Consider the following 12301-nt stretch of genomic DNA (forward strand, 5'->3'; position numbering starts at 1 on the left):
TGTTTGTATTGTCTTTTATTTTTGTGATGTTTCCCAAATTTCAGGAGCATAATATTTAGATAGTGTGGTGCTGACAGCAACTGTGTTTTGTTTTTGATAAATGTAAAATCTCAACACAAATAGCACTAAAAATAGTACTATTAGAAGGGATGTGGAATACAGGGAGAGAAGAAGAACAAGTGTTTAGAAAGACAGGTTTTCTAGTGGGAGTAGAAGTTGGTTTAAATACAGAGCACATCTGAAAAAGTTCAAGACAGGATTGCTGATTTTTCTGAGGATGGAGAAAGGTTCTAGTGTTCTAAAAGCAAACAATAGTACAGAACTTGCAATTATTATCAAAGTCTTGGTTATATATGGGACAGTGTTATGTAGGTATAGCTGTATTAGTGCTGTGTTCAGTTTAAATGGATGTGTTCAGGCTATCACCTGATCTTCAAAAGACGCACTGTAAATCCTCCTCTGCCTTAGAACAACATTTAGTCACTTCCATATAAAGGAGTTAGAGGTGTTTGCTCTGGAAACTGTAAAGCTTCTTACAAGCTTTATTCGGGTTTTTTTCTTCCACTTCTGCATTCTGTTTAAAATGGGTTTTAGCAGTGACCATATATCTAAGGAGTATTCTTTTAGTTTGGTAGTCACTGGTAACAATATAAAAAGATACTGCTTACCAAAACTTGAAGTTCTGAGGAAAAAGTTTGGCTGCACTGCCTTCAGCTTAACACAGACTAGATTGTGTCTGTATTCTTATATGGGGAAGAAAGACATGTATGTTTCTTGCTGATTAAATTAATATTTGAATCTGAAATACTGAATCATAATGCTGTAGAATAAATCCACTGTAGCTGTTGCCCAGCTTGCACATGGTAAATTGTTAGTATAAGTTCTTCAAAAATTCAGATTAAACCAGAGCTGCAACAATAGCATGTTGAGTTTAACTCTATATAATTTTCTGTAACTTTATTTTGTATTTGTGTGATTGAGAGATAGCTCATGGTCATCTCAGAATGATAGGATGATCTTCATGTTTATATGTGGTTGACAAGAAACAAACCCAAAAGCCCCAAACTGTATCTTAATTTTCTTCGTGATCTTAAAAAGAAATGCTTAGCTTTTTTTTTTTGGTTGGTTGGTTTGTTTATTTTGTTATTTTGGTTTGGTTTTCCTTTTTTATTAAAAACCAAATAACAAACACAAAAACCCAAAACAAAAAATCCCACAACTCAACAGGCCCTAGACATGCTTTCAGTTGTGTCAGACCCAGATGATCTGCCAATTCTGCTGTTGTCAAGAGTGAGTAGCTGAGATGGAACTTCAGTTGTTGTTTAATACTCTGCGTGTTGTTAATGTGTAACTTTAGTGAGCAGAAGTGATTTACCATCAAGGTATTGACTTCCCAGCAAGGCTAATCCCTAATCCGTTTGGGTAGCAGGTCAGCACTGATACTTCCCTGACTTTTCACCTTTCTCTTTGAATAAAATTGGTAGCTTAAATGACACGTCTTCTCTGGATGTGTCACAAGTAAAAAGTGGAATGTCCATAAGCCCATGTGTGACTAAGGGAAGGTATTGGAGTGTGAGTATGATCTCCATGGAAGGTAGGAGGCAGGGAGAGGATATACCTTGACTTGTTTGTTTATATGAACTTTCATGCTGCCTTTTAAGTGAATACATGGACAGAATAAGTTACTTTATTCTGTCCTTCATTAAGTTTAACAAACTTTCTTGCCATACCATTTTTTCTTGAATTTTCCAAAGGAATTTTTTTCATATTCTTTGTTGTGCGACAGAAACCTTAAACTAGAGTTAACTTAGCAGGTGTAAACAGCAGAGCTTCAATTTAAATGTTTTTATCTGGAAATTACCTATGTTTTCTTCAATGTTAATATATGTTAACTGTCTTCTGCAGCTGTAAGGTCTTGAAGGCGTCTGTGCTGAGAATTGTTACACACTAACCCAGTGCGAGGGTACTTACTAACTCCTCAGTGCTCAAAAATAGCTGGAACACTTGTGTTGGGGAGGTCCGGTGCTGTTGGTAGCATCGTTATTCCATTATTATAGAAGTAAATGTAAGAACCGTAGCTGGCTTTATGTAGCAGTTCCCAGAGATGTTTATCTGGTGATGGATGTCATTGGCTGTTTGAGGCTGTTGTTTTAGTGAGCAGTTTCAGAGCGGTTCGTGCCCTGTGGCCGTGCTCTGGTGGGCCTGTAGGGGCTGCAGGAACGCTGGAACACTGCAGTGAGGGTTTGGGAGGCAGAGCTGCACATGGCACTGCCAGGGCTGGGGGTAAACCACACGGGGGAAGAGAGCTGATGTTTGCCTGGGGGTTATGCACTGTGTTTTATAGACAATGTAAAGGATTATGTTTAGTTGTTAGTTCTTGAATTTATGAATCATAGCCCTTACAAGTAGGGGGAATATAGAGGCCTCTGTCAGCATTGGTGGCTTCAGAAGTTAGCTCAGCAGAATCTGGTTTTGAGTGACATTGTGTCTTTTTTGAAATCTAGTAACAGCATCTCTCAGGCTGTTGTTTTGCCAGCCCTTTTAGTGAAGGCTCATCTGCTGAATTGGATTCAGTTTCTTGCTATGAATGGGTGAAAATTAGAGTTAGACCATTAGGAAATTTTTACATAAAGCTGAATTATTGATTGTTTTATATTACTGCTTTAAAAAATCTGCAAAAGTAAACTGAAAAATCTTAAATTAAAAAGCATGTATTTTTTTATTTCAAAATAACAGTTGGCAGTAGGAGAGAAAATGTAGTTCAAACAACTTGCGTTGTAGTATAAGTTAAAATATTCAAAGGATGTTTATACATTGACACTTTTTGTTTTCTGGCTGCTTTTTATAGAGGCAGTAAAGTGGCTGAACCTACTACTTGTGTTGACATTCCTAAAGTTTTTTTTTTTTTTTTTTTTAAGAGAAGAAAGTTTTAAAAGGAGCAAAAAGTTTTAGGGGCTTCCTTTGTCCTTAATTTGAATTACTGTTCTATGTAATTCATCTGAACAGATCTTTTTAAAGAAAAATGTTTTCATTGACACCCAAAGTCCTAGGATGTATATGATTTATTCAACTCCTACCAGATTTTTTTATCAGCTAAAGGATAAAAGTAGAAAATAATTTTCCCAGACATTGCCCTAGTCTCCACGATTACTTGATGGTTAATTTTTTTAAATGTGCACTTTTTAATGTTTTTCCTGATGTGCTTTTTTTTTTTTTTTTTTTTTTTTTTTTTTTTTTTTTTTTTTTTGCTGATGAGCAAAGGGACAGATGTGCTTAAGCTTGCATTGTGACTAAATTCTTGATTGCAAACAAATTATAGTACTTGAAATTGTTATTAAATGGATTCAACTTCTGGAAAACTATATCATGTTTTGTGTATTCTTGCCAATTTTTAATTTAGGGGTTTTTTTAATAGCCCTTATGGAAATGAGGAATGAAATCTTGAGATGACTATGACAAATAATGAAGTAAAATTAAAGTACTGATTTAGTTCTTCCACATGTAATAGGTAGCTAGCCTTGTGAAAATATTTCTCATTTTGTATGATAGAAATAGGATATAATAGGTGTTAACATGCAGGGCTGGTACTGGAGCAGTATAATCAAGGAATGTTATGCCTGCCAAGAGTGGGTCTTTCACTTTTGCTGTCAGCTTGACTTCTTGACATAGGAGTTCTCTTTACTTTAGGCTTTATGAAAGTGAAGGAGCCCAAACAGGTTTTGCCCTAGTAGAATGAAAAAAAAAATATGGGGGGAAAAAAATGAATGCATATTAAAAGAAGGTGAAAGGTAATTCTATTGGTGTCCTTAGCAGGACTGACTGAACAGAGTGATTTGGGCTGAAAATGCTCACACTAGGCTTAACTTTTTTTTCTTCTTAGTATGTATCTCTTGTCTACTCTGATTAGAAAAAATAAATTTCTTTGGTTTTGTTTCTGTCAGTAACTTTATCCAATTGCCTTTATTAGTCCCGTTACAACCCAGGGATCACAAACACAGCAACTACAGAAGCATTATGGCATTACCTCACCCATCAGTTTAGCTGCCCCCAAGGAGTTTGACTGCATGCTTACCCAGAAATTAATCGAAACCCTAAAACCTTATGGCGTGTTTGAAGAGGAAGAGGAGCTGCAGCGCAGGTGAGTGAACACTGTTTGCTGTCCTGTCATGAGGTTCATGTGTGACTGTTGAACACCAAGTGTGTGTGTGTTCTTTCAAATGCTTTCTTAAACGCCTAGTGGAATTGTAAGCTCAATTTTTCTCAATTGTTTTGTGGAGAAAAGAAGAAACCTCACAACTTTATAGAAGTTGTAAAGCTCGGTATGTTTATTACAGCGCTGGACGCAAGCGGAGAATGCTCTCCTTAAAAGGCATGCCTACCTCTGAGAACCTCAGGTCTCCTTTTATCCCCTCCCAAGTACATATGCATACAGTTTCACAATAGGTTCATACATGTTCATTTTTATGGGTTTTGTATGACTTCTACCACTAGTTCCTTTTTATCAGAAAGAATTCCAAGGTCAGGCTGACTTGCCCTTACAGCAGTCCCTGTCTCTATCATCTTCTGTCTCCCCCCTTTATCTCTGTCCTTCGCTGAAGTAACTTCACTGAGCTTGGGCCTTGCAGTCTGGCTAAATAACTACGGTTTCTAACCACAGACTCAGCTCAAAAATGTACATTTCACCTAAATTAAAATGGATTTCTATCCTAGAAAATTTTCACTTTGCTTCACAATTAAGAGTAATACCTCAAAACACAGAGAGGAATTACAATGGCCTCAAAATTTAAGAGGCTGGTTTGCATTTTTTCCCCTTCATCACTATTTCATTGTAATGGACTTTATACTTTTTTTTCCTTATTAAGCTTTTTGAGGATTTTTCCCCCCTCTCAATACTGCTTGTCACTGTTCTTTTAGATGTATGAGTTATACAAATTACCATTTTATTTTGCAAATGAGTTGAATTCATGTGTGTATGCCTTGCATGCTTTCATTTTTTTGGAACTTAAATCTCTTGAGTGTTTCTAAGGGTTGAAAAATAGTGAGAATGTTGTGGGAGTAACTCTTTCAGTATATATGTATATATAGCAAGATCTCTAATTAGAACTGTAATGTTACTCAAGTTGACTTACCGTGTTATGATGATAATATTATAATGATATAAAATTCTACTAGTTTTGTCTAAGTTTGTAACCTGTCATTCTGCTGTTTTATTAATAGGATTCTAATTTTGGGAAAATTAAATAACTTGGTAAAGGAATGGATCCGAGAAATCAGTGAAAGCAAGGTATGGGTGTACTTTACGTGAGGCTGCCAATATTGTGTTTTCAAGAGGGCTGTAGGGAGATTACTCTAAAACACGTTCCTATACTAAATGGAATGAACCTCAGATTTGGGGAATCAAAAGAGATACCATCCTTGTGTAGTTTCTTTTGTTTACAAGCAGCATTGCCCCTTCATAGTAGTAGAACCTTGTCAAAGAAAGGAACTGATAGATGTAACTTGTCTTTTTCTCAAAATTCCTGCATATAGTACTGTACTAATCACAGGCTTAGAGTATTTGCCTTTGTGAAACAGTGCTTAATCTTAAAATGAACTTACTGCATCTTTGTTGTGTGTGGTCTTTTTCTTTAATGTTGTTCCTGTAATGTTACTTTTGTACACTGATAATGCTGATACTGTTTTTGCCAGGTTATAGCAATCAGTGTTCTCACACATATTGACTGGTTATAGATTTGTGTGATTGTAGTGTTTTGTTTTTATTTTTAAGAGGAAAGACCTGATTTTTTTAAGCTATTTTGCTTTGTGTGTATTTGGGATTGTATGTTTTCTGTACACTTTCCTTATGCAATGAGAATTTATATATGAACAAGATTATGAGCAGGGACAGTCCTGCTATGTGTGTCTTGGTCCTTGAAAACAAAATAGTGAGAATATCATGACCCATGTAAGATTGAAGGCTGCTTAAGTTAATATCATGTACATTGAAAATAGAAGTATGGCTTTATTTTGTCTTCTGCTGTGTGAACAAACATTCTTGTAGGATTTCAGGTTCTAGCATTGCATCCTGTTATGAAAGGATAGCCCTCTTTGCCCACAGTACTGTGGATTCAACAGTTTTTTAAAGACTAGGAATTTTAGTAGATGTACCTAAACAATTTAGGCATAAAATAAATGCCTTTCCTAACCCCAAATTTTTATTCTAAGGCTGTGGTACAAGTGTCTCTGAAAGTAATGTAATGAACACTGATAGAGTAGGGTGTGTTTTGAGTTGCTCTAAATTGGAATCCATCATCTATTTCTGTGTCTGTCTAAAATGCCTGAGTGGTAAGCAAAATGTTTGATCTCTGTAACATCATAAAGCTGTTGCACCTGAAGTGTAAAATTGGTGCAACAATTACCAGGTTGGAGGTGGAAATGTGTAACGTAGTTGAGATGTTATAAATGATCCAAGTGGCAAAAGTATCTCAGTCTTTTCTGTGAATACTGAGATTATTTCAGTAGTTCAGCAGCATAATTTTTGTGCAATATTTTCCCTCTTGTTTGAAAATAAATGGCTTGTGTTGTTTTAAGTTGTTAAGGTAAAATAACCTTTTTTTTTTTTCTCCATTTAGAATCTTCCGCAATCGGTGATAGAAAACGTTGGAGGAAAAATTTTTACATTTGGATCGTATAGATTAGGGGTTCATACAAAAGGTAATTTCCCTTTTGTGATAAAAATCCATGTCTTTGAGCTAATGACTGATCTTGCTGTATTTTGAGGTGGTGTTAGATTTCTTAATTTTTTTGGTTAACCATCTCTAGTCTTCATTCTAAAGAAAAGAATTATATTCCTATATTATGTTTTCAGCATGAATTGAGAAACAAAGTTGAAAATTACTTAATGACAGAGGAAGTTGTATACTTATAATTTCATGTTTTGTTCTTAGAAAATTGCACATGTTCCACAATTGAAGCAAGAGTGTATGTATGTGTTCTGTATGTTTAATGGCCATGAATTATTTTTCATTTGGTTTGACTTAGTATTTCAAAAAACCACCATTCCACATGATGAAACTAAATTTTACTGCTTAATTATTAATAAAAATATATCTATTGCTGGCATTCTATGCATGTGAAGTATTGACTAATGCACTTCTGCTAATTAACAATTTCAGGTGCTGATATTGATGCCCTGTGTGTTGCACCAAGACATGTCGAAAGAAGTGATTTTTTCACATCGTTTTATGAAAAGTTAAAACAGCAAGAAGAAGTGAAAGATCTGAGGGTATGTGAAACACCTGGTACAGCTTGCTGACCTGAGGATTAGGAGAATTCTGTAGTGAAAGATGTTGCATTAAATTAGTAAATATAACTTTACTTTTAAGACTTCAAGATTTTTTCTTAACCTGCAGCAAAGCCTATCATAAGAGTTGAAATAAATAGAGGTTCTTCTGAATTTTCTCTGGTCTCACTTAGTAGATACACTTAAAAATTTCAATGTAATGTTCTCTTAGCATGTATGTTAGTATGGCAAAATTTCTGCTTATTCTCTAGAAGCAGGCAGACACAAATATAAATGTTAGTTTGGCAGGGTTCACAGCAAAGCTTGTTTAGTTTTAATGAAGGTTTTATGCTGCTTTTTTATAACTTCATGCTTTCATAAACAGTAATGGTGGTTGATATTAACTAAACTTTTTATATTGGCTGTCAACCGTGCATTTGAAAAGGGAAGCTATATTTTTAGTGTGTTTTGTACTAAATGCTTGTGCATGATTTTTAGCTTCTAAAGATGAAGGTTTCCCTTATAGCAGTGGAAGACCATACTAATCCAGTATTTTGTTTCTGTTATACCTCAGTGACACACCTCCCTGAGTCAGCTGGTGGGAGCTTTAGTCTTGATATTGGCTCAGAGCAAATCTTCTCTGCTCCAGTTTTTTATTTTTTTAGATGAAGATAGCTGCTGGCAAGTCTTTGGTTTAGTCCTGCTTTCATAAAATAAATGCATCTGATTCTGCAGCATTTTTCTAATCTATGCACCCTGTAGTTGGTAACTACCAGGGTAATGCAAACATCTAGTGGTAACACACTATGCACTGAAACAACTGTTTTCAACACCTTATTTGAACACATTCAGTAATATTTAAATTGACATTCTGTATTTGAGAGGATTCAGATTTTCAGGTTTCCATTCACCTTTACTGTAAACTCTTAACTCCAGGTAATGCAGTTGATTTTGCAGAAAGGTATGTATGGTATTCAGTGTAGCACTGTAGTGATGCAAATAACCTTTATGTCAGGGAGTCATAATACTTTTAGATCATTCCAGCTAGTATTTGAAGTTTGTACATGTCCATCTTTAGAGGAGCATAAACTTTCTTAGTGGTTGCTGTAGTGAGTATGAGATGTTTTATATTTGATTTTTGCTTAGGGTCAATCCATCCTGCCAACCAGTATCATTAAGATAACCTAACTAAGGTTTGAGCACAGACAATAGTGTTGTCTCTAAGAACTGAAATACTTTTGGAAGTTTATCCTCCAACAGTTCAGAGTATTTCTTGTTTAGAGGTAGGCAGTGTTCATTGCTTTTACTAAAACCATGTGCTGCAGATCTGCATTTAGTTCAGATGCTCAGTTCAAGAAAATGGTACTTGTAGCTGATTCCAGAAGAGATGTGAAGTTGCGTTGTGATATTGTTCATCAAAACACATTTTCAAAATGTGCTTGACCATTGGAGACTGGTACTGCTTTAGGTGATGTCAGGTTTCCTAGTTATACAGTCCTCTCCTCATTTCTTTACCAACTGTAGAAGCAGAAATAATAGGCCTTTTAGAGCAAGAATTCCCCATAGCTTGGTCTTGGAATACTTAAGAGATATTTGTGAAGAGTAAAAGATCATGTCTTCTGTGTAGGGAGAAAAGGGTTGAACCTTGAGGTAACACCATCAGAACTGGTTGGTACAAGTTTGGATCATTATTATCTAGACAGCTGCAGCACATAGTAGGTAGTGCTTACTGCATAAGTTCTCAGTGGTGGAGAAAGACATTGCTGTCAAAAATCAACGTGAAAGAAGAAAAGCATTGGTATAAATAACATTTCGTTATGATTGTCTAGACCTGGTAGCTATTGTTTATAAATGTTCTGTATACTGAAAATAAAATGCACCTTCTTTTCCCCCCCAGGCTGTTGAAGAAGCTTTTGTCCCAGTTATTAAACTTTGTTTTGATGGAATAGAGGTAAAGATCCTATTTTAATTTGTCTTGGTAGAACGTGGTTAAAACAAAGTTTTTAAGATCTTATTAAGTCATTATTCAGTAATATGAATGCTATTAAAGTGACTTTCCTACGTTCATGCCTAAGATTTTGTCAACAGTCCTCAGTTGTGTAATTTCAAGTGGAGATTTAAGACTGAAATAAGTTTTTCTTGATGGACTTAAAGCTGTGTGCAGAATATCTCCCTGTTCTTCTTTTCTTTTTGGCTCTGCTACCCACTTGTACTGATTAGTTTACTGACCTGTATAGGCATTATTTAGGCTTAACATGTAATAAATTTATATTTCTAAATAATATAGCTTCAGAATTTTTTTTCAATGCTAATGATTAACTGTCCAAACATGGAAGATTTGCTTCATTATCCTACATTATAGAAAGTTGATGTCTTTAAGTAGTTATCAAAAGTTTGCTGCTGAAGGTATTCCTTTTGTCCTGATCTCTTGACATATCTGTAAACACGTGACCTGAGCAATGGTTTTGGTGGCTGCAGCCTGATGGATCTTGGAGTACTGAACTTGCTGAGTTGATTTTTACTAAGGAAACAGGCATGGTGATTTCAAAAGATACTCTGTTTATTCTTGTCAGACTGTTACACAGTCAAACTATTATCTCTTGGTGACAAGACAAAAACATACAACCTGTTTATACACACAGTTAATGAGACTTGTAGTTGGATGATCTCAACCAGTAACTGGTGGGTACAAGGAGGTTAGTTTACAGAGGGGAAAGAATTACCATGCTATTTTTCTGGCAAATGATATGGTGTAGTATTGTACACAAGATTGGCAATTTCTTCTCTCCCAGTCTGTGAGTTTGTATCTGTTAGCCATTTTATACTGTCCATATGCAGTTGGGTATGAAGGAACATTTTTCTGGATAATCTGTTTGCTGTTTACATAGCTTAGGTATACATTCTAGATGTTGAAACTTGCCATAGCTGTCCTCTGGTCAGTTTGGTTTTTGTACATTGGGGTTTTTTCCCTCTAGTCATTCAAGCTGGATTTGTCTCTCCTTTTTAAAAAAAGAAATTTGAAGTACAAGACCAAATAGGGGAAAAAGAAAAGGACTCTTTCCTCTAAAAGAAGTAATATCTTGTTCCAATTTAGTAATTTATGATGGGCTTTGATGGGCTTGGGTTTATTACTGAGACTTAACTTACGTTGCTGACAGTGCATTAGAGTACTTTTTCTTACAGCATAAGTACACTCTTTGTATATACCAGTGTTGTTGGGCAAGTTTCTGATAGTTGTAGTTGTGCCCAGCTATGTCAGTATCAAAAGATTTTAATTTCATTTTCCTTTTGCTAACCCAGGCAAAACATGCCAGAGGGTATAACTGAACAAAAGGACTTCAGTTTTGTGGTGATCCTGTAATTAAAACTTAAAAAAAAATTCTGAAAATAAGTTTTTACATGCCAATTTTATGTTCTTGTTTAAAATAAATTTTAATTTTTTTCCTGTAGAGTACTTTGTATTTGATTGCCAGTACCTGTCCCCCAGGTACATAAGACACACTGTTAATTTCTTTATTTGAAAATAAATGTCAATGAGCTTTGAATCTTTTAGAGGTGCTAGACCTTCTAGAGATCAGAGCAGAATTTCAAGCTGAAGTTAATTTTGAACTTGTTTTACACTGAGAAGTAGTACTTTTGACTCAAGTAGGAACTTCTGTGTGTAATACAGATTGTTGATAAGATCAGCTATTAAGGACTTCTAAATACAAAATGCACTGAATAGTTTGGAAATACTTTCCTTCAGAGAAGGGCTTCATAGTTTAAAACGGATGGATGCAAAGTTTAAAGTACCTACAAAAAGTCTTTAAGGTGTCTTCAGCTTCACTTTATGTGAAATAATTTTAATGTAACTAAACCAGTTTAGTTCTTGATGCAGTAGTACTCAGTGTTTCATTGCCTTGTAGGTCAAGTGATAGCACTTTGGTTAAAAGCCTCATTTGGTGAAGTGCCTTTGTTGCCTTGCAGACAGTCTGCTGATAGGCACTTGATATTCTCATCAACTGATGAAAAGGCAAACTGACTTCTGCACTTTGCAGTATCCTTGTGTGCAGGGCAGTGTAAAATAACTCAGTGCTGAATAGTGTTTTAGATGTTCTTGGCCTAGAAAAACTTATGTTTAAGTATTGCAGAAGTAATAGCAAAAAATTGCACGTAATTTCAAAATGTATATGCTTGCTAAGCATTTTGCTGAATTTTCAAAACTTTTCTGTAATCAGGTATGTAGACTCTTCACAGATACTGGTCTTATATAATGAGTCACATAGTTACACATGTGCTTTACAGCAGATGGGAAAGGTATCCTACTCTTTCTTATTACCGTGGTAATTTTCATGGACTCATAGAATATGTTGGGTTGGAAGGAACCTGTCAGGATCATTGAAGTCCAACTCCTGGCCCTATGTAGGACATCCCAAGAGTCACCCCCTGAGCCTGAGAGGGTTTTCTAAATGCTTCTTGAACTCTGTCAGGCTTGGGGCTGTGATCACTGACCTGGGGAGCCTGTTTGAGCTCCCAGCCACCCTCTGGGTGAAAAAGCTTTCCCTGATATGTAATCTAAGCCTCCTCTGACTCAGCATTATGCTGTTTCCTTGAGTCCTGTAACTGGTTATGAGAGTGAAGAGATCTGTACCTGCCCCCTTGTCATGTTCAACATCCTCATGAGGGGATGCAATGAGGACTCCCCTCAGTCTTCTCTGGAATTCTTCTCTAGAATATTTGAGAATATTTCAGCTAAAACGAGGATTTATGTTTTCATGGCGTGTTCTGATGTTGGTGGGATTTTGTATTCTGGACCTAGGAGTGATGCTTGTTCTCAGGTGATTTTATTTACACTGGCAGTCAGCATAGTTTTTGTGTGTGTGCTGGTTGTATATTAATCTAAATAGGTATTTTATCCTCTTGGAAAAGGAGTTGTAAGATAGATTAAGCATATGAAAGTGTTGTCTGTGAAGGATGTTAATTTGTATTTTTTAAAGAGATTCTTTGTACTAGCAAGACTACTATTAGTAGACTTGATGAAAATTACTTAGAAAACTGTTC

General features: G+C 35.7%; 1 protein-coding gene across 4 annotated transcripts in view; it reads left to right on the top strand.

The window, feature by feature from the left end:
- The window catches only part of PAPOLA (poly(A) polymerase alpha), a 44134-nt gene that overhangs the window by 4587 nt on the left and 27246 nt on the right, over nucleotides 1-12301 (top strand). For all 4 annotated transcript variants that reach the window (XM_058025656.1, XM_058025653.1, XM_058025654.1 and 1 more), the window contains exons 2-6: nucleotides 3968-4138; nucleotides 5218-5284; nucleotides 6612-6693; nucleotides 7155-7264; nucleotides 9159-9212. In XM_058025656.1, the coding sequence (XP_057881639.1) occupies nucleotides 3968-4138; nucleotides 5218-5284; nucleotides 6612-6693; nucleotides 7155-7264; nucleotides 9159-9212 (484 nt within the window). The remainder of the gene's footprint in view (nucleotides 1-3967; nucleotides 4139-5217; nucleotides 5285-6611; nucleotides 6694-7154; nucleotides 7265-9158; nucleotides 9213-12301) is intronic.

Source organism: Melospiza georgiana, chromosome 6 (assembly GCF_028018845.1).
Source record: "Melospiza georgiana isolate bMelGeo1 chromosome 6, bMelGeo1.pri, whole genome shotgun sequence".
Classification (NCBI taxonomy): domain Eukaryota; kingdom Metazoa; phylum Chordata; class Aves; order Passeriformes; family Passerellidae; genus Melospiza; species Melospiza georgiana.